Source organism: Falco peregrinus, chromosome 3, assembly GCF_023634155.1.
Source record: "Falco peregrinus isolate bFalPer1 chromosome 3, bFalPer1.pri, whole genome shotgun sequence".
NCBI classification, from domain to species: domain Eukaryota; kingdom Metazoa; phylum Chordata; class Aves; order Falconiformes; family Falconidae; genus Falco; species Falco peregrinus.
The window spans coordinates 116,098,684-116,116,844 of record NC_073723.1 but is presented as its reverse complement, the minus strand read 5'-3'; the positions used below and the strand labels follow the sequence as shown (position 1 = coordinate 116,116,844).

At 52.5% G+C, this 18,161-nt stretch overlaps 1 protein-coding gene across 9 annotated transcripts in view; it reads left to right on the top strand.

Moving 5' to 3' along the window:
* The window catches only part of RPS6KA1 (ribosomal protein S6 kinase A1), a 41,425-nt gene that overhangs the window by 11,787 nt on the left and 11,477 nt on the right, over positions 1 to 18,161 (top strand). For 3 of the 9 annotated variants that reach the window (XM_055799473.1, XM_055799474.1, XM_055799479.1), the window contains 4 exons: positions 11,256 to 11,309; positions 16,030 to 16,146; positions 17,241 to 17,322; positions 17,618 to 17,698. In XM_055799473.1, the coding sequence (XP_055655448.1) occupies positions 11,256 to 11,309; positions 16,030 to 16,146; positions 17,241 to 17,322; positions 17,618 to 17,698 (334 nt within the window). Of the gene's footprint in view, positions 1 to 8,769; positions 8,923 to 8,980; positions 9,786 to 9,843; positions 11,158 to 11,255; positions 11,310 to 12,154; positions 12,236 to 13,036; positions 13,338 to 16,029; positions 16,147 to 17,240; positions 17,323 to 17,617; positions 17,699 to 18,161 lie in introns of those variants that run through there. The other 6 variants (XR_008746441.1, XM_055799472.1, XM_055799475.1 and 3 more) reach the window with 5 other exon arrangements.

Here is an 18,161-nt window from a genome sequence, read left to right as displayed (position 1 = left end):
TTTGAGGAGCAGAGTCTCTGATGAGCTGCAGACTAATGAATAATTGAAGAGGGGTCAGTTTACAGGACTTGCACACGAGGAATGCAGCAGTCTGCAGAGCCAGTGAGTGGTGCTCAGCCAGCCCTCATGCGTGGCATGCCGACCCACCAAAACTGCTATGCTTTCTTCTCTTCCATTTCCATCTCCTTCGTGGGTTAATAGAAACCGCCTCAAGCTCTGTCTCCAGAAAGCCTTTTTTATTGAAGGGGAAAGAAAAAAATAAAATATTTTACTGTGCGCTGTACCTTGGAGGAAATGCATGTCATCCATCTCCCCGTCAGAGTGAAAGGAGTTCCGGAGCCTGCAGGAAAGCGAGGGGTGCTCCTGCCAGCCCCTCCTCGGCCGCGCTTCTCCCGGCTGTCTGAGCCAGGGGGCACGGGGTTGCCGAAGTCAAGTTCTTTGTGGACCCAGGAGGAAGTGTCAGCAAGGCCAGAGCTCTGCCGGCGCTTCCCTGGAGGGATGGGGGAGTCACGGGCTCCTCGGGATGGGGTGGTGGCAGCTCCCTCTGCGCCAGGGACAGCAGCAGAGGGCTGGCACCAACGAACTTACATTTGATTTTTAAAGGGGTCAGATTGGGCTTGGGTCTCTGGAGCATGCCAGCCCAGCAACGGGGCGCTTTGAGTCCCCTTGGCTGGGTTGGTTGGGGGGTCCCTGGCTCCACAGCTGGCTGGGATGCCAATCTGAGACCCTCCCTGCACACACAAGCAGTCCTGCTGAAGCTCCTGCAGCTTTACAAGTCTCAGCTTTGTTTGGAAGCCAAAGCCTAGTTTTGACACAAGCAGTAAATTCCTTCCATAGTTCCCGGTGAAGCTGCAATAACTTTTTTTCCCCCCGGTTGCACTGTGCTGCCTGCCAGGAGCTGCCGTGGGGCTGGGGGAGGCTGGGGACCATGCGGGAGGATGGTCCCAGCTGTCCGGTGGAGACTCCTGCCTTACCTGGAGCCCTTCTCCTTCACCTTTAGGGAAAGCCGCTGAATAATTCCATGGGATGCAGCGATGGAGGCAGAGGCATTGCCTCCCTGAAACTCCAGCTGATCTCACTGCAGCGATGCTCTGAGGCACAAAGGTTTTCCGAACCGCTGCATAAAATCCAGGTCCTGCCCTTGCCCGTCCCAGAGCACGCAGCTGGGATGTGGCACCCCTTCGGAGGTGGAAAACGAGGGTGTTTATCACTTGTTTGGACTTGAAACCTCGGTCTCAGCAGAGCTTCTGGCATGGCTCTGGGAATACTGAAGGGGCTGCGAACACAACCTTTTTGTGCTCCCGTAAGCATTTTGAGTGTGGCGGTATTGATTTCCTCACCACCCGAGAGGTGTATTTATCCGGGTGGCCCGGTTGCAGGTCAGGAACATGCAGCGTTTGCTTATGGAGGGGGAGGCGATGGCTCTGCATCGTCACCGGCCAGCCAGGGAGCACCGGGACTGGGGCCAGCGGTGGTCTTGAGGGGTCACTCCTTCCATGCAGTAGCATGGGGAGTGGAGCCCTAGGGTCTCTGCATGGACAGAGCAGGGGAAAAAAGCTCCTTAAAATAGCTTTTTTTTTTTTTGGATCTTAGGGGAACAGGAAAAAACATGGTATTCCCAGTGTTCAGGGTGACTAATTCCCGTACTGTGACGTTTGGGAAGGGGATGGATGATGAGCATCGTGTTAGGGGCCTGTCCCCAGTGGGGCCAGCGCAGGCGTGTGCCTGTGTCATGGCTGAGCTCTGGAGGGGGCAGCCACTGCCTGCATCAGTAGTTACAAGTATTAAGTGAAAAAATTGTGCTTTGCTACAGCAGGGGCTTGTCCTGGGTGCACTCACTGGAGTGTTGGTAACGCACAGCTCAGGCCATGCTTTGGATGTGGTTTTTTTCCTTTTCACCTTGCTGTAGTTCAAAGCCACCCTGAAAATGTGCCGATGGCTTGTCTGTCAGCGTGGCTCACACGTGTGGCCTTCCCAGGGAGTAGGAGAGGGCTGGCTTCGCCCAGCACACGTGAATCAAAACCTGGCAGGTACCAAACAAAGGCTTTACCGAGTCCTGAGACCACTTTTTGTGTGTCTTGCAACAAGAAAACTGCCGGCAGCATGTGTGCTGTGGGAGGAGTATGGAATTCCTGCGTTCCTGCGATAGAGAATAGTTCCCACGTCCCACGATAACTCCAGGGGCAGCAAACAAGTCTTATTTCTCGTTGTGAAAGCAGTGTTAGATTTTATAATTCAGTTGGAAAAGAATTCTTTTTAAAAATAAAGTTTTTGAATTCTGTACTGAAAGCAGCAAAGCTGTGTCGTGCCTGGATGGAGGATAGTGCTTTAGTGCTGGTTCCTAAAAGTAATAGTCTTCATTTAGAAAAGCCTGGGATGGGGTCTCCTGGTTTTACCATCATCAAAGCATGAGCTGATCTGGATTTTCTGAGAGCAGACCTTTCCTCCTTGCTGGGAAACGTGTGCAGGGCTGCGGGAAGGGGAGGCTGTATCCTTTGCACTTTCTAAATGGAGACTAATTTGTTCTGTAGAAGCTGCATAATTTAGTTCCTTATCTCCTGGCAGTTAAAGGTCTTTTCTTCTCCAGCATCTCATTTCAGTGGGTGCAAAGTCCTGCTGGCTGTGCACGCTTCTCTCGCAGCTCCACGGCAGGCTGCAGCAGGGCAGGAGAGCTACCAAAGCCTCAGTGGGGTTTGGGAATATCTTTTGTCTGAGCTTGTATCTTTAGCCCAAATTGCTCATTGTCAGCTGATCCTGGCCCGCTGTGGCTTGTAGTGCCTGGAAAGGGTGGGGAGATTTTACTTTTTTTTTTTTTTTTTTTTTTTTAAAGAAACTTTCAGGATCTGGTGCCAAAATGCCCCTGGAGAGAGCCAGGAGCAGGGAGGAGACTGGGGAGTGCAAGGGGATGCCTGTGCCTTCACCTCTCAGCTCTCTGCATCCCAAAAGGGACCTGAGCTCTCTGGCATAAAGCAGATATTTTGGTGCTCCGGGTCAAATGAGTCTGTTAACAACGGAGCAGATCAAAAACGATGTTGTGAAGCAGAAGGACTTGCCTTGCCATGGGAGCTCTGCTGTGTGAGGCCATTTCTGCCTTCTCTCTTCTTCAGCCTCAGGCTTTTTCTGTGAAAACATCTCAGCCCTTCATCAGCTCCTAGAGACTCTGCCCACAGAGGAGTTTATACAATGGGTGTTTATGAAATGGGTCCTTTTGGCCCTCACCCTCCTGTTTCAGAACAGAAACACGTTTTGGACGTTGAAGATGCTCCGAGTGCCACCTGCTGGAGTGCGCTCAAGGGGGAGCGGTGGCCGGGCAGCCAGCCTGGCAGGGGGCCCTGGGCTCAACCCTTTGGGGTGACACAGCCTGTCCCACGGCTGCAGACACCGGTCCCTGTCACCGCTGTCCCCCCCACGCTCTGCTGGGAAGCCCTGTGCTCTGTTGCTGCTGCTCCCCTCCTCGCTGCCAGAGCGTGCTGTGTCCATTTGTGGCCCCCGGGATTTTGCATCCTCCCTGTGACAGCTCCGTCCACCTCCACGGAGGACGATGTGCGTCACCTTGTGCCATACAAGAGACGTGAACTTGCCGGTGAGGGAAGGGGCCCATGAAAAGAAATAAGGGTGGAACTGCTCTATCTAAACATCAAACAGGGTAAATCTGCACTGTCTTGGTCTGAATTGTCCCTTTTTAGGGATTTGCTTGTAACCCCTGTTGTGAGGAGCCCAGATGACTGCTCGGAGCGGCAGCAGAGCCCTTCCCAAGGGTCACCAAATTCATTTTACACTGAGCATTTGGCTGCCTCTCTGAGTGGAGAGGAATCACCCGGAGAAAGATGTCCCAGTGCTTCTAGGGTGCTCAGGTTCAAAGGCTTTTGTTTTAAGCCCATTGTGGGGAGGTTCCCGGTGTTACCCATGCCATGATGGAGTTGGACATTCACTTCTCCCAGCTGCCTTGGCTCTGTCAGAATTTGTGCATGAAGGTGGCGGTGAACAGGATTTCTCGACGCTGGCATTACCAGCACCTTTGCTGTGCAGAGCTCTGCCTACGTGACCTGAGTTTCTTCTCCATCCCTCGTTTTTTGGTTTGTTCCATTTTTTTAAGAGACCAATAAAACAGTCCTTGGAGATGGCGTGGGGTGAAACATGCCTCTCCCCCACGGCAGCACTGTTCCCTCTCAGTAATCCCTTCGTGCAGACCTCTGGCAGCAAAGCTCCTGCCAGGAATCCGCCCCCGTCCTTATCTAATTGCTAAGTTCCAGTTGCCAAAGTCTCCGGTGCTCCTTAGCTGTAAAAGTGACTTTGTCCAAGACTTCCATCTTCAAAGGCACCCCACGGTGGGCCCTGCTCCTCCCCCCCCCCCCCCCCCCCCCCAATCGGCTGCCTCCCCAGGCTTTTGTCTGTCAAAACAGCAAATGCCCTTGTTCAGCGTGAGTTTAGTTTAAAGGACTAACGAAGCCGTCTCTTTCCCTGCAGATCCTCTTGGATTGCTCTAGGAATCTCCCTCTTCTTTCAAGCGCTGTCTGTGGCCCCGAGCATTTACGCTGTCCTGTTTCTCCGTCCTCCTGCAAAAGCTGTTGCTGATTCTCTGATGTCTCATAGGGGCATAGGCACACCTCTTCCCTCTGTCTGCTGCCTGTTTTTATAAAACCCCCAGGACTGAGTTCTTCCGCAGCTTTTCCTGCTCTGAGTGTGGTTGGAAGTGGCTGAGGAGCTCAAGTGAGAGGTCTCACATCTTTTCTCCCTGGCTTTTTGCAGATGGGGGCATGTACCTACTAAGCAAAAGTAACCCTGTGGTATGGAATGCAATGGAATGGTGGTCAGACCTTGATTTGAGCAGGCATCCCTGCAGTGGTGCTGGATGGGTGATGTTTGGGATGATGCTGGAGTGGGAAAAGCAGAGCCCACAAGGTTTCATCCCTGGGAGGGAGAGCGGCGGTGGGGCTATGGGAGCTGGATGGCCCAGGGAGCACGGGCTGGGATTAAACCCGATGGAACGTGTGTGGGAGAACTCCTCTTGGGTGGAGAGATTTTTAAATCTGCTTGAGGTTTCAAATTAGTATTTTTTTCTTAATTGTGTGTGTGGTATGTGTAAGCACGAGAGAGGTTGCTTTGGTGCTTAGTTGTTGAATCCAACCTTGATACTGCAGTGCCTGCTGAATTAGATAAAGTGAAACTTACATTCTCCCACGTGTGTTTTTTGAACTTCGGCAATTGAATGAAATTGGTACGATCTCGCCAAATGTTCTGCTTGGCTGGACTTCTGTTTTCAACTTCTCTTCTGGGCAGTAGTGAGTTGCAGGCCAGGAAACAACTCCTTTCCTGAGTAAACAGGGAGTAGCAGCACCTGTAGGTCAGTAGCTGACTGACCTAGCTCTTGCTCTCCCCTCCCAGTAAAGCCCCAGCAGTGGCGGTGGGCTGGCGCGGTGACTGTGCCACGTGTAGGGTGTGTGTGCGGCACAGGTCTGTGGTGACATCGCTCAGCTCCTGAGAGGTCCCGGAGCAGTTGCAGGCTTCTTGAGAGGCATTGCTTAGAGGGCAGGTTTCCTGTGGGGGTAGTTCGTGTCGCCTTGCTTTCCTGGAAGTCGGTGGATGGCAAAAAACCGAGTTAACATCTGCAGCTGCTGATACAACCATCTCGTTGCTGTGGGCAGCACTTCCTCTCGTGTCAAAATGGCTCTGCCTGGCGGCACAGCTCCCCTCTCTCCATCCCACCTCTCTGAACTGGTCCAGCCCATCCTCCGTGCTGGCCAGTGGCTCCGTTCAGACCCGGGTACCACAAGCCGAAGCCCTTCACTTTGCAGGGCTGTGAGATGTCTCTGCTCGGGGCAGAGCGGTGCCACTCAGGGACGAGCATCCCACAGGACTCCTCAGGCTGGGGCTAGGACGGGGGGCTCCCGGGAGCACTGGAGGTGGTTCACCAAAGCAGTGCAGGCAAAAGTACGCGTGGTTCTGGTCAATTCTTTGGTTGCAAATGAGACCAGCCACCAGGCTTGCCCAAATAAGGCCCTTGCAGGAGGGGAGGCAGTGGCTGCCGAGGTTTCTGCGCTTTGTTTGTTCCCCTTTTTGAGAACCACCACTCTAAAAAAAAAAAAAGTTCCAGACAGAGCAGCCTTTGCCGCTCTGCTCTAAGCAAAAATCAGACTCCAGACTCGCTTCCTCTGCAAAGCTGCAGCATTTCTTGCTTCCCATTTATGTCAAGCTCCCTCCGGAGCGGGAGTTGCTGCTCTGCAGGGCTGTTACTGCCCTGGAGTGAGTTGCATAAAATAACTTCATGCAAAAGTTCAGGAGTGTGAAGCTCCTGAGGCTGGTACCCAGGAGCGGTCTGCACTGGGAGGATCTGCACGAGCCGTGCGGTCAGAGGTCTTCTCCATCCAGTGTTTTCTGGCCAGCAGCTGTACATCTGTGGGGACAGCCCTTTGGGCAGCGTGGGGGCACCGGTCCCACTGCTGGAGCGTGTTGACGTGCCAGCAGCTGTCTCTCTTCAGGCAGCAGTTCTTCACACCATCGCCTTCCTGTTTATGAAACCCTGATCCTTCCCTCCCGGGTGCTGTTCCAGTGCTCTGTGGGATGTAACTGGATCCCAGCAGGAGGCAGAGGCACTCCCTAGCTATTCTGGTTTAAATCTATAGGGCTGGCAAATGTCCTGTTTTGTGGAGCTGACCTTGGGGCTTGCTGGAGCTTAGTCCCAACAGTCCTGCCTGCTGGCACAGAATTGGATTACAGCATCTTTAACCCCTGCACAGGGAACCGGTTGTGTCTGGCACTGATGGATTTGGGAATCGTCTTTCCTAGGACTGATGTGCCAATGACAGCAGGTTCACGCAGAGTTTACAAACGGGTCTTGGCACTTCAGTGCCAGCGTCTGGCCCACTGCTGCTCAGACAGCATCATCTCACTTCTCCAGGACCCAGGGGTATAGGAACGGAAGAACAGAACTGGCAAACCCACTGTTGTCACCATCCTTTTGCTTTTCAAAAATACGGAATAATGCCTAGTAGTGACTTAATTCTGCCCTAAAAGCATCAAACTCACCTGGGATGATTTGGAAGCATGATGGAGGAAGGCTCTTCCCTCGCCTCAGCCCTTAGACTCAGAACCAGCCTATTGACACGCAGCTGCCTGCAGCGCAGTTCCCTTTGACTTGTGCTTCTTGCTTTAGATTTATCACCTTATATTGGGATTGTCACCCGCTTGGTTGGTTCCAGTCACTTTTCTAGGGAGCAGAGACAGCAAAGCAAAAAAGGGTTTGCACTCTTGCAGCAGCCTTTGCCTCTGTGGCCGTTAACTGCATCTGAAAGCAAAGAGCTGATGGCTTCTGCTTCTGCCCAAGGCTGGTTTGTGGTCTCTGGGTTTAGCAGAGGGGCTTCAGGGTGGCTGTTTTCCTTGGGAAGAGCCTCAGGAATTCAAAGCAGTGTTTCTAGGGGTCAAAAGGGGCAGGTAGGCTGAGCCAGGCCCCTGGCAAGGCGAGACAGGGTGAGGATGCAATTCTGGGTGTCCATGTTAACACACAGGTCAGAAAACTTCTCAGAAAAGTGGCCAGACCACAGACCGGGGCACTGCATCATGCCGTCTCATGCTGAAGCATGCCTGCCTCCTGCAGCTGCTTTCCTTGCACGAGCTGTAGCTGCCCAAGCACAAGCTCCAGCTTCTGTGTTTCTCTGCGCAGAACTGTTTCGAGCTGCCTCGTGCCTCCTACCACTGAGGGGGGAGCGATCCCTGCCGGCAAATGGGCTCTAGGAGTGGGAAAGAGCAATGGGGATGCTCTGTGTCGACACAGCTGCAGCCTGGCACAGTGCGAATGCTGCGGTCCAGGGCAGCACTAAGCAGCTTAACAGTGGCAGAAGTTGCATTGGTCTGGCAAGAAGTTTGGCAGGAACTGTGACTCTTTGAAGATACAGAGTAGGGGCAGCTAAAGGGATTCTGCAGAACAGCAAATGACCTTGCAGTGACACTGGTGAAACAGCCGGGTAACTTTTGAAACCATCTAGGGCATCTGTTTTGCATAGATGAAACGCAGATGGCCTCTTGAGGGGAACTGGGAAGTAAGCACATGGCTCTCTTCTCCTTGCAAACACAGAAACTGGGAGAGAACTGATTCAGAACCATAGGGCTCACGTCCTTCTTTCTGCTCCGCTCCCTGTGGCTGCACTGCCTGACTTGGCCGGTTCCCATCTCCTTCCCAGCCCGGCCCCGTTAAGGCATCCCTTGGTGCGTAGGAGCAGGGCACGGGGCAGCGTCACAGTGCAGGAGCTGAGCTGGAGCCAGCGGGCAGTGTTGTGCAACCCTCCCGTGAGATGTCAGGGTGCAGCCCTCGCGTGGGGCCCGGCAGCAGCACCCCAAAGACCTGATGCAGCAGATGACCAAGCGGTGACTGGTGTGGGGCAGGGACAAAGCAGGGAAGGATGCAGAAGCTGCCTCCTCCCGGCCCCTTCCCTGGGGAGCTGCAATCCAGCTGATCCTACAGGGACAGCATTTGTGCTGCTCAGAGCAAGGGCGGTGTAACTTTGGAGAAGAAAGCGGCGCAGACTCTCAATTGCTGGTTGCTGCCGCGTGTAGTGACTGAAATTGCTCTTTCTGTGACATGGGGGACTATACTGATCCTCTTGAAAAGCCTGCTGAGATTTGCTGATGGACAGAGCCATGCCTAAGCACCCGTAAAGCCATCCAGTGTTTTCATTTGGCTGCTGGTATTGTGCAGCCATCGCCACACAATGCAATTTCCACATACAAAACCGCAGTTTCCTTTCAGCGAAAACTCCCAAAATACATCCCGGTGACGTAACTACTACACTTGGGGTTCTCGTGCTGGTCTGGGTGCTGCAGAGAGCTCTAAGTTCAGAAGCCAGCTTGCAAAGTATGGGAGAATAGCAGCCCAAAGCTTTGGAGATGCTGAGGCTCCTCTTTCGCAGCAAGCCAAGGATCCAGGAGGCAAGTGTCTAGCTGATAAAATATCTGCTCTGCATACAGCGCTGTGCTCTGTCTCTTCTGCAGGACGCAAGAAGCTGGTGCATCGCCTGACCTTAGAGAGCCAGACCTTAGCCAGTTTTAATTAATGACTTCTCTTTTGGAAAAGGCATTTCTGATGGTAAAACTGCTTTCTAAGAAGTGTCTTTCCTAGGTGCTGCCAGAATTTGGGAGTGTTTTGGGACCAGAGCATGTGTTGAAGCAACAGAAATTAAAACAGCTTCTGGTTAGTTGTTGATGAATAGGTAGCGAAATGCCAAAAGCGTAATCTGTTTCAAGCTCTTGCAGGGTTTTTTTTTTCCCCCTTGCATTTAGATGTGACGGTCTCAACCAGCAAAGTGACAAAACGCGAGCAAAAACAAACCTGTCTCTTGGCTTCTGGCTTGTAAAATCCTTCCTCAAAAAGGGGGAAAGTATGCAGGAGGACTTGTATTTTGAACTTCATGTTGGAAAAAAACCCACCCTGTATGTATGTCCCCAGCCCCTGACCTAGGATGACTAAGCCATCTGTGCAGGTCTCAGGCAACTGGGAAGTTCTGAAGTTCTCTCCTCCTCTGACTTGAGGGACCTCCTGGGCTCAGACCTGACCTTTTATTTTCCAGGAACAGCAAATATAATTTCCCAGCGGTGCAGGAACCGGTGTAAAATGGCCTCCCGTGAGGCTGTGGGTGCCAGAAGATGGCTGGTAGCTCACAGGAGCAGTGTCTTGTGCTGGGAGGGTGGACCGACAGAGAGACCCGTGCTTGTGGGAGCAAATTCAGTCCATCCCCATCCAAGGCAGGGCTTGGTGCAGTGGAGGAGCCATGAGGAAGCTGCTTTCCCTGCGGGTGGGTGTGATCCCCAGCGGGGCGGGTAGGGGGGCGACCGCTGAGGTTTCCATCATCACTTTTGGGTGCTGGGGAAGGGGTTTAGTTGTAGCTTTGGTGGGTGTGCCAGCCAGCTGCCCCAGGCATCGCTTCCCACGGCGGCGGCGGGACAGCCACCTTCTCCCAGACCCAAAGAGACCTTGGCTGCTCTGCAGGGACAAAGCGACGGGGGGGAGGAAGGGGAAGAGGTGACTGCACGGGCCCCCTCCGATCTGATTCAGTCCTTCCGGAGCTAAAAATCAGTTAGTTCTTAACTCTGATCTCGCTGGCTTTATGCAACTCCTCCTTTCCCTCAAGGCTTGCTTTTTCTTCTCTTACCTCCCCGGAGCTCCCATCCCGTTTTCAGGTCGCTCTGCCTCATGCTGTTCCCACCTCGTCGACATTGCTGGCACCGAAGAGCCCTGCCAGTGCCACAGGCTCCATCATGCTGATAAACTGCTTGAAAAGACACCAGAGAAGTCACAGCCTGAGTCTCTCTTGAGATCCCTTCTGTCTGCAGTCGCATGAGTTTTGTCGCAGCCAAAGATTTGAACCTCTCGGAGGAAATGTTTCAAATCTGATTTGATTTTTTTTTGGGGGGGTGTGTGTGTGATTTTTCTATTCAAACTTAGGTCATTATCTAAAACACAGGTGGAAGAATACCTAGATGTGATAGCAAATCTGTGTACGTTCACTGACATATAGCAGGCTTGGGGGCTGACCTTGGAAAAACTTGCTGACCTTGCAAAAACTTACTTCTTCCCTTAAGCCTGAGGTTCTGGGGGAGAAGGAGCTGTATCCTAGCTGAGCAGCACTTTTCTGAGCTCCCTTTAAATGCTTCTGCATCTCTCCCTATATAAGGGTTCACAGAATTGCATCTGGCCCCAGAGGCAGCGTAAACTGACATTTCTAATGCTGCTCAGGGACCTGTCAGAGCAGCTGGGCTGGCCTTGCCCTGCCCTCGAGGGATGTGGTGAGTTTTGGCATTTGAATATGTTCCTCCTGGTTGCTTTAGAAACGGGGATCGTGCCCCTGGAGAGAGGCCCTCTCCTTGCCGGGGGTGCCTGACTTCCCTGCAGACCCAGCACACCGCTGCTGGAACAGATGCTTTTGGACTTTGTCCAGCTGAGAGTAAAATCTGATCTCAACATTAATCAACCTACCAGAAATTAATTCTCTCTCCTTGGTGGTGGTGCTGTGATTCTTGGGGAATACACGTCACCGAGTGCCGGCGCCGTGTCCCTCTCCACCGCCCGTCAGAGTGTATCAAAGCCTTTAACAGCAGCTGGAGCCACCAACGCAGCTCAGAATCGTGTCCCGAGGAGAGATGTCTGGGGGGGCACCACCAGTGACTGTAACCAGCTCTCCTGGTCTTGCTAAACAAGTTCATTGGGAAAACTTTAGCAGAGTATCACAGCCCCTCTGTGCTGACACTTATTTATTGTCCCACAGGCCAAATCAGACATCACTTGGATAGAGAAAGAGCTCGTGGACTCAGCAGACAAGGTAAGAGACGCAGATGTGCACCTGGGGGGGACGCGTGCATTTGAGTTACACTTTGTCCCACGACAGGTCGTCCCACGTATGCGAGGGTGTGAGCAGAGCCCGCAGGGACCTCTCTGAGAAGCAAACCCTTCCTCGCAGCACGCCCCGGCAGCCTGGCTCAGCTAGGTGGGACTGCTAATGCAGAAAGCAGCTATTACTCACTTGTTCACATGACATCCTGGACTTGACTTCATCCTCCTCCTCCTTCCTCCCCACACCAAACCCCTTTCCGTGCTGTCATTTATGTCTGCTGTGGCTTTCTGATCTTGTCAGCTTGCTGGGGCGGGCGCTCCAGCGTTTTAGGTGCGTGGACATACCGTGGGGGTTTTTGATTGCTTTTCTGAGGCTCCTCTCCCCGCGCCGAGTGCCTGATAACACAACATGCAAAATTGTGTCGGTCTGGACAAGATTTATCAGATCTTGCCGGGCCCACACACAGAGAGCTGGCTGGCTGCATCTCCTGCACGGCTTCACTGAGCAAGGCAACGCTTCCTTGGAAGCAGTGATGCTCATCTTTGGGCGGCACATTGCGGACAGGGTTTCTGTTTCACGGGGACTGTGGCAGAATGAAGGAGGTGTCAGTATGAGCCGACTTTCCCGGAGACTTGTGCCCAGTGGCTGCACGGTGCCGTTCCGTGCTGCTCCAGCTCTGGACCTCATCAGCTATTGAGGTTCCCTCTGCGGAGCTGGGACCAGCTGTCTCGCTGATATTAAGTCATTTGTTTCTTTCGTTATTGGTTCTCAAAGAGCGCATTATGGGGGTGGAGGAGACAAGACAGTCATAAGTAGCCTCTCTGGGTCCAAACCAAGATTCTCTTTTCATGCTCTGCACTCTCGGGAGAAATTCAGAAATCAGCGCTGAGACGGGGTTAGTTCTAATTGCAAAGGTGCGTGGGTGTCTTTTTACTCATTTCAAGGGGTTTCTTTCTTACCTGCACTCTCTGGGGTCTTGCTGCAGAGAACACATCTGTCCTGACCCAAAGGAAGGGTCAAGGGGGGCAGGCTTGGCAGGGGAAGAAGGCAGAACAAGCGCTCAAAATACCTTTTCTCTGTCCTGCCCATAAATCCAGGCAGCAGTGGGTCCAGAAACTGTCTGCATCAGAAATGCCCATAAAAATACCTCGCATGGAACTTCTCAGGGTGGCTCATAGGTAGCTCCAGTGTGCAGGACAAGGGCTCTTGTGCAGCATAAAGCAAGCAACAGACTAGATGCAAATCCTCGTGATGCCAGAGAATTTGCCCATGGGATCGATGCACCCTGAATGCCATCATGGGTGAGCCATCATCCCTGTGCCAGTGTGAGAGCAAAGAGATGTGCAGTTTTCCAAGGTGCTGTCAGACTTCTGTATGGGGGCTCATGAGTTTTTCTCTTCCTTTTTAGTAAGTGGCTTCCAAAATATTCCCTCATTGTGGAAACGCCCCCAAAGCTCACGGCCTGACATGAGATTCATGCAGTATTTGATGGAAATCACTTTAACTAGACCATGTATGTTCTCTGCCAGCATCTTGTCTGAACTGGGGAATCCAAATGTGAAAATGGGAACGATGAGCTGTGAGGGGGTTTTTTGTTGTGTTTGTTTTTTTTTTTTTTTAAAGCAAAACTGAAAAAAAAAAAAGGCCCAACCACAAGCGCTGTTGCTGGGGAGTGGGAGCGTGAACCTGCTCCGTGTGACCGAGTCGCTTGTCTCCACTGCGCATATGCAGCTGGGCTGTAACCACCTGTATCTCCTCCATCCTGCAACCTCGAGCGTGGGGTGTCCATGCAGCGCTGCGGGAGCCTCCCTGATCCCCAGGAGCTGGCCGAGCTCCCCCGGCAGCTCACAGGGGTGGCGATTACAGGGGCTGTGCGATGTTGATCGGGATGGGAGAATGGAGAGGGACCCTAAACTTCCTCGCATCTGCGCGTTCCTTGCACTCTGGCTGCAGAGGAAGCATCGAGCCAAGCCCTGCAGCCTGCAGCTGCCTGCCCCCAGCCAGCTCTCCAGCCCGGTCAGTACTGCCGCTTTGCCTCTCTTGGTCTCACTGGTTGCTCATCTAGATGCTTTAGATGGATATTCGGAGCAGTCTGGTTTGCTTTGCTTTTTCTGCCTTCTGAGTTAGTTTGCTTAATGGTGCTATTGGAAGAAACGTATCTTGATGCAAGCAAAGCTGCTTTGTGCTGCAGCTGGGCAGCACGCAGGTGCTTTGTGCTGGAGATGTGTTCTGGTGTGCTGCTCAACAGGCTGTAGGAGCTGCTCACCAGAGTCCTCATGGTTGAATTGCAAGTTACTGGATGAGTCCATGGGAGGAAAGCTCCCTTGTGTCAGCAAGACACCAAATGGCATCTCAAAGCTTTTCTCAGAAAGCTGTCAACAGTGTCTCTGCTGATGCCACTTTTGGTCTAGCTGGTGTGTATGAGTGTTTGCGATGCAGGCTGGCTGGCAGGCGGCGCATGCGAATCCCTGCCTGCCTTCAGATGCCGCTTGGGCTGCTGAAACGACTTGCAGTTAAACACACACTGTGTCTTGCTGTTGGCTAAGGCATAGAATTCCCACAGCTGTGAACACACATCGCTCCGCAGCTCCTGAATTGCTGTGGTAGGAGGCTGGGTCCAGGTGCCTTGGAGGTGGATACAGGAGTTCATTTTAAATGTCCCTCTCTGCATAGGTGTGTGATGCTACAGGGTGAAACGTGCGTGGTTGTACAAGTGCTGATGCTGTGTAGACCCAATTTCTTTCTCGTGTTTTCATGAAGATGCAGGGGAGGGAAAGAACATACAACTTCCACTGGTCCCATCCCCAGGTCGCTCCCTGCTGTGGGGTTACTCCCTGGAGAGCTGGACAAGGTGGAAGGACTAGCAGGAGGAGACCTCTTGGCTGACTCCTGCTCAGGCTCTTGGCTAGAAGAGGGAGGCTGTTCCTAACCCACAGCTGTGCGCCACAGGCTAAGCTCCCAACGAAACCAGAAGTGTAAGGTGGCTGATTTAAGCTGGGAGATCATGTGGAACATGAAAACTTTTTGATACGGGGATTATAAGATCTTTCTTGTCTGTGATCACCGAGACCAGCAAAAGGCAGGATAACACAGGGAGCTCCTGCCCCCCTGCCCTCTCCCCGTGCTGGGGCTGTGCGTGCTGCAAGTGTGGGCTTCCCTGCTAGGGCTGTGTCTGCGTGATGGAGGATCTGGAGAGAGCAAAGCTACTGACATGGAAACAAAGCTCCCTCCTAATCTAGAGAAAAGCCGAGCGTGAGAGCGGGGAGGGCAGGCTGCTCGCTGCAGGTAGGCAACCACATCCGCGGGCACTTGGCCAGGCTGCCCTCCCCAAGAAGGTGCTGGGAGGGTGGGGAGTGGGCTGGGGTGCAGAGTGGAGGCAGAGCCTCAAACCTGGTTCCTGTTGTTTTTAAAAGCTACTTCGATTAGGTGAGTTCCAGACCAAGTATCTGAGTAGTTTCAGAAAACAAAGCGTAGCTTTCCCTCCCCCCACCCCCCACCCCGCCCCGGCTCTGCAAGGGGAGAAATGAAATAGCAGTTCCAGTTTTCTGATGGCCACATCTGCCCTAGGGTCAGAGAGCAACAGAATTTAATGCCCCTTGGAACTTAATTGCTGGCCTGCAGGTCCAAATAGCAAGCAGACTGCCTCTAACACTGGATAGCGTGAGACTGAAGTGCCAAGAAGCCTGGACTTGTCCTGACAAGGCGTGCAGCTGCGAGGGGGTTCTGGCCGGAGTAAGATCCGTGTCTGTAGAAGTGGGCAGTCGATCCAGCCTGCCCTGTGGGCTCTCCCTATGGTCGGGTGGGAGAGGGGCGTCAGCAGCTCAGTCTCGGAGGAAACCTGAGTGCTGATGTACTGCCTAGGTATGATGACGAGAAGTAGAGGGAAAGGCACAGCTGGAAGACGAGCAGTATAAAAAGTCTTTATTTTGGGGATGCAAACAGAAAGCAGCACAAGGGGTTTCTGTTGGGCTGAGCCCTGGGCATGGACAGGGTTTGCTGGGGAAAGGAGGTGTTTCAGCATCACCCCAGGGTCTGTGGCTGTTCTCGTACGCTGGCCTAGCTTCGTTGCTGAATTTATTGTAGATACTGCTGATTAAATCTCTTTTTCTTCTTGATTTTTTTTTTTAAATAAAAGAATGTGTTTTAAACAAAACATGTGCCAGAGACCTTGGCTTCCCCTCAATCTTCTTGAAGGCTCAAGTCTGTTAAAGCATCATCTGTATGTGCTGAAGATGCACTAAGACTTATGTTGCAGAGTTGCTCAGATTGCTGAGCAGATGGGCTCCAACATGTCTGATTTTTGCGAGCCCTGGCCGTGTTTTGACAACAGTGCTGTATTTTTGTGTTGTGGGATTTTTAGTGGCATAAACACTCCTGTTTTTGCTACGAGTGCCTTAAAAAGGAAGGTGCTTTTCAAGCGCTCTTCTGAAATGCAGTTCAAAGAAGTGCAACACCTGTGGTGCAAGGAGCGGAGCCTTTGGGGAGAGCACAGGATCTGCACCAAGGCTGCCTGCTGTGAGCTGTCGATGTCTTATTTATTCCAGATGTTGAAGCCAGGAGATACCTGTGACAAGCACCAACTTTTATGCTTCTCTCAGATGTGGTTCCTGTGAGGCTTTAACTGCAATCCTGGTTCCTTAATCCAATAAGGTTTGCTTTCTCTTGCTCAGGAGTGTATTCCCAGTCAGCCGTGTCCCCTCTTTTTCAGGGCGAAGGTGTTGTGAAAGAAATCAACATCACGCACCATGTGAAGGAAGGCTCCGAGAAGGCAGATCCTTCACAGTTTGAGCTCCTGAAGGTGCTGGGACAGGGCTCCTTCGGCAAGGTGAGTTCACTTCTTCCTATGTGTCATGCCAGATAAATGGTGACAAAAGGGACTGTCCCCAATGAAACCGCTTTCCTTGTTCCCACCAGATCGTGAGAATCTGACTGATGAGCCCACTTAGCAAATGGTTGCTTCTAACCTGAAAGGCAACCATAGTGATGCCTTCTGCTAAGGGCCAGCCTGTATGTCCAGAGCTCCCTGTAATCCTTTTTCCCGATGATCAGGAGGGTAGGAGTGGGATCCTGCTCGTAAGTGTCGGTGTCCCACAGAGCAGAAGGACCTCCTCCTGCAGCGTTCTAGCTGGCTGCCAGGCTGGCAGTTGAATTGAGGACTCGGAGGACTCAGGCATGTTCCTCTCTTCTCAGAAATGATGCTGTGTGCCAGGGACTGGTTTTGGCCCCCGTTATGGTCCGGTTTCCCTTCTGTGAAGGGGGAAGGAAGTAGCCTGTAACTCTTACCTATTTCAATGTGTAAATAATCCAGGTCTCTTACAGACCATCTGCTCGCACATTAAATCAGCTTCATGTCAATCAGTTATCAGTGCTAACAGTGGGGGCTTGTACAGGGCTCCGTGCTGTTCTGGGCAAATGTAGCAGTGGCTTTAGGCAGAAGAAAGGTCGTGTCTCTCTGAGGCTGCCTCAAACCAGGTAGAATGGGACATCAGGGAAGGGAAGGAGGTAAAAATCCAAAGAGGATGCGGGACCTGAATAACGAGGAGTTGATCTGGCTGTCAAACCAGCAAGTCACCAGGAGGCTTTGCAGTACATTGAAGCATCAGCGCTTCAAATCACAGCTCCCAGGCATCAGCCCCAGCCCCACAGGAACTGCAGGAGTGAGCAAGAGGTGTGGAAGACAGGAGGGGAGGAAAGTGCAGTATGAAGGCCCAGGTGCTGCAGTGGCTGGAGATAGGGGGTGAGAGGAGTCTACACACAGCACTTTCCTGAAAACCTCATGGGGTTTCACGTGGAGTGCTTCTCACCAGTCCCATGGCCAGCTGCTTCGCAGCGTTACCGTGAGGTTTGCCACTTTGAGCGGCATCCGACTCCTGCTGCTAATGTTTAGTGCTTGGCAAATGTGGTGTTCTTCTGCCTCAGGTTTTCTTGGTGAGAAAAATAACACCGCCAGACAGCAACCACCTCTATGCCATGAAAGTGCTCAAGAAGGCAACCTTGAAAGGTAGGAGACTTGTACTGCGATGCTTTTATCCTCCCTGTCTTAAAGAGCACTCGCAGTAGTCACTGCTGGCCCCAGGGTGATCGGGGGTGGGGTGGGGGTGTGAGGGGTGTATCCTTATCTCAGCCTAACAGCTTCCTTTTCTCTCCACCTGTAAAAACCCCTTGTTGCAGTGATGGAGGTGGGAAAAGATCTGGCTCGAGCTGCCTGGTACTAAAGGGCTTGAGGCTGGCAAGGCTGACACTGGGGTACTGTGTGCCTTTTGCTGTGTCTGAGCTGTTCCCCTCTCTCCCCACAGTGCGTGATCGAGTAAGGACAAAGATAGAAAGGGACATCCTGGCTGATGTAAACCATCCCTTTGTGGTGAAACTCCACTATGGTGAGTATGGAGCTAGCTGGGACACTGGGAGAGGGGCTGCAGGCTCGAACAGGCACTGACTGCTTCTAAGCACAATAAAGAAAGATGCTACTGCAGGCATGTCTGCCGTAAGCAGGTAGATGAGCATGAGGCATCCAGCAGAAGCTGCTTAGAGGATGCTGAGAGTCTCTCATGGTCCCTAACAGACTTCCGGAGATACTTCTGAAATGGAGAAGAGGCCTGGACCAGTCCACATCCCTCAATGGTCGTGCTGCTCTGGAGCTTTCACAGTCCCCTTAACACAAATCCTTTCCTGCAATGGTCTTTGGTCCCATGCCTGCTCTAGCTATTGAATGCGGGGGACAGAGCATAGGCTGGGAGAAGAGGTTTAAACATCAAATCCTTGCGATTAAAACATTAAATCAGGAGGAACTGAGAAAGCAGAGTTAACTAGTCAAGCCAGAGTTTGGCAGGATTGATGCTC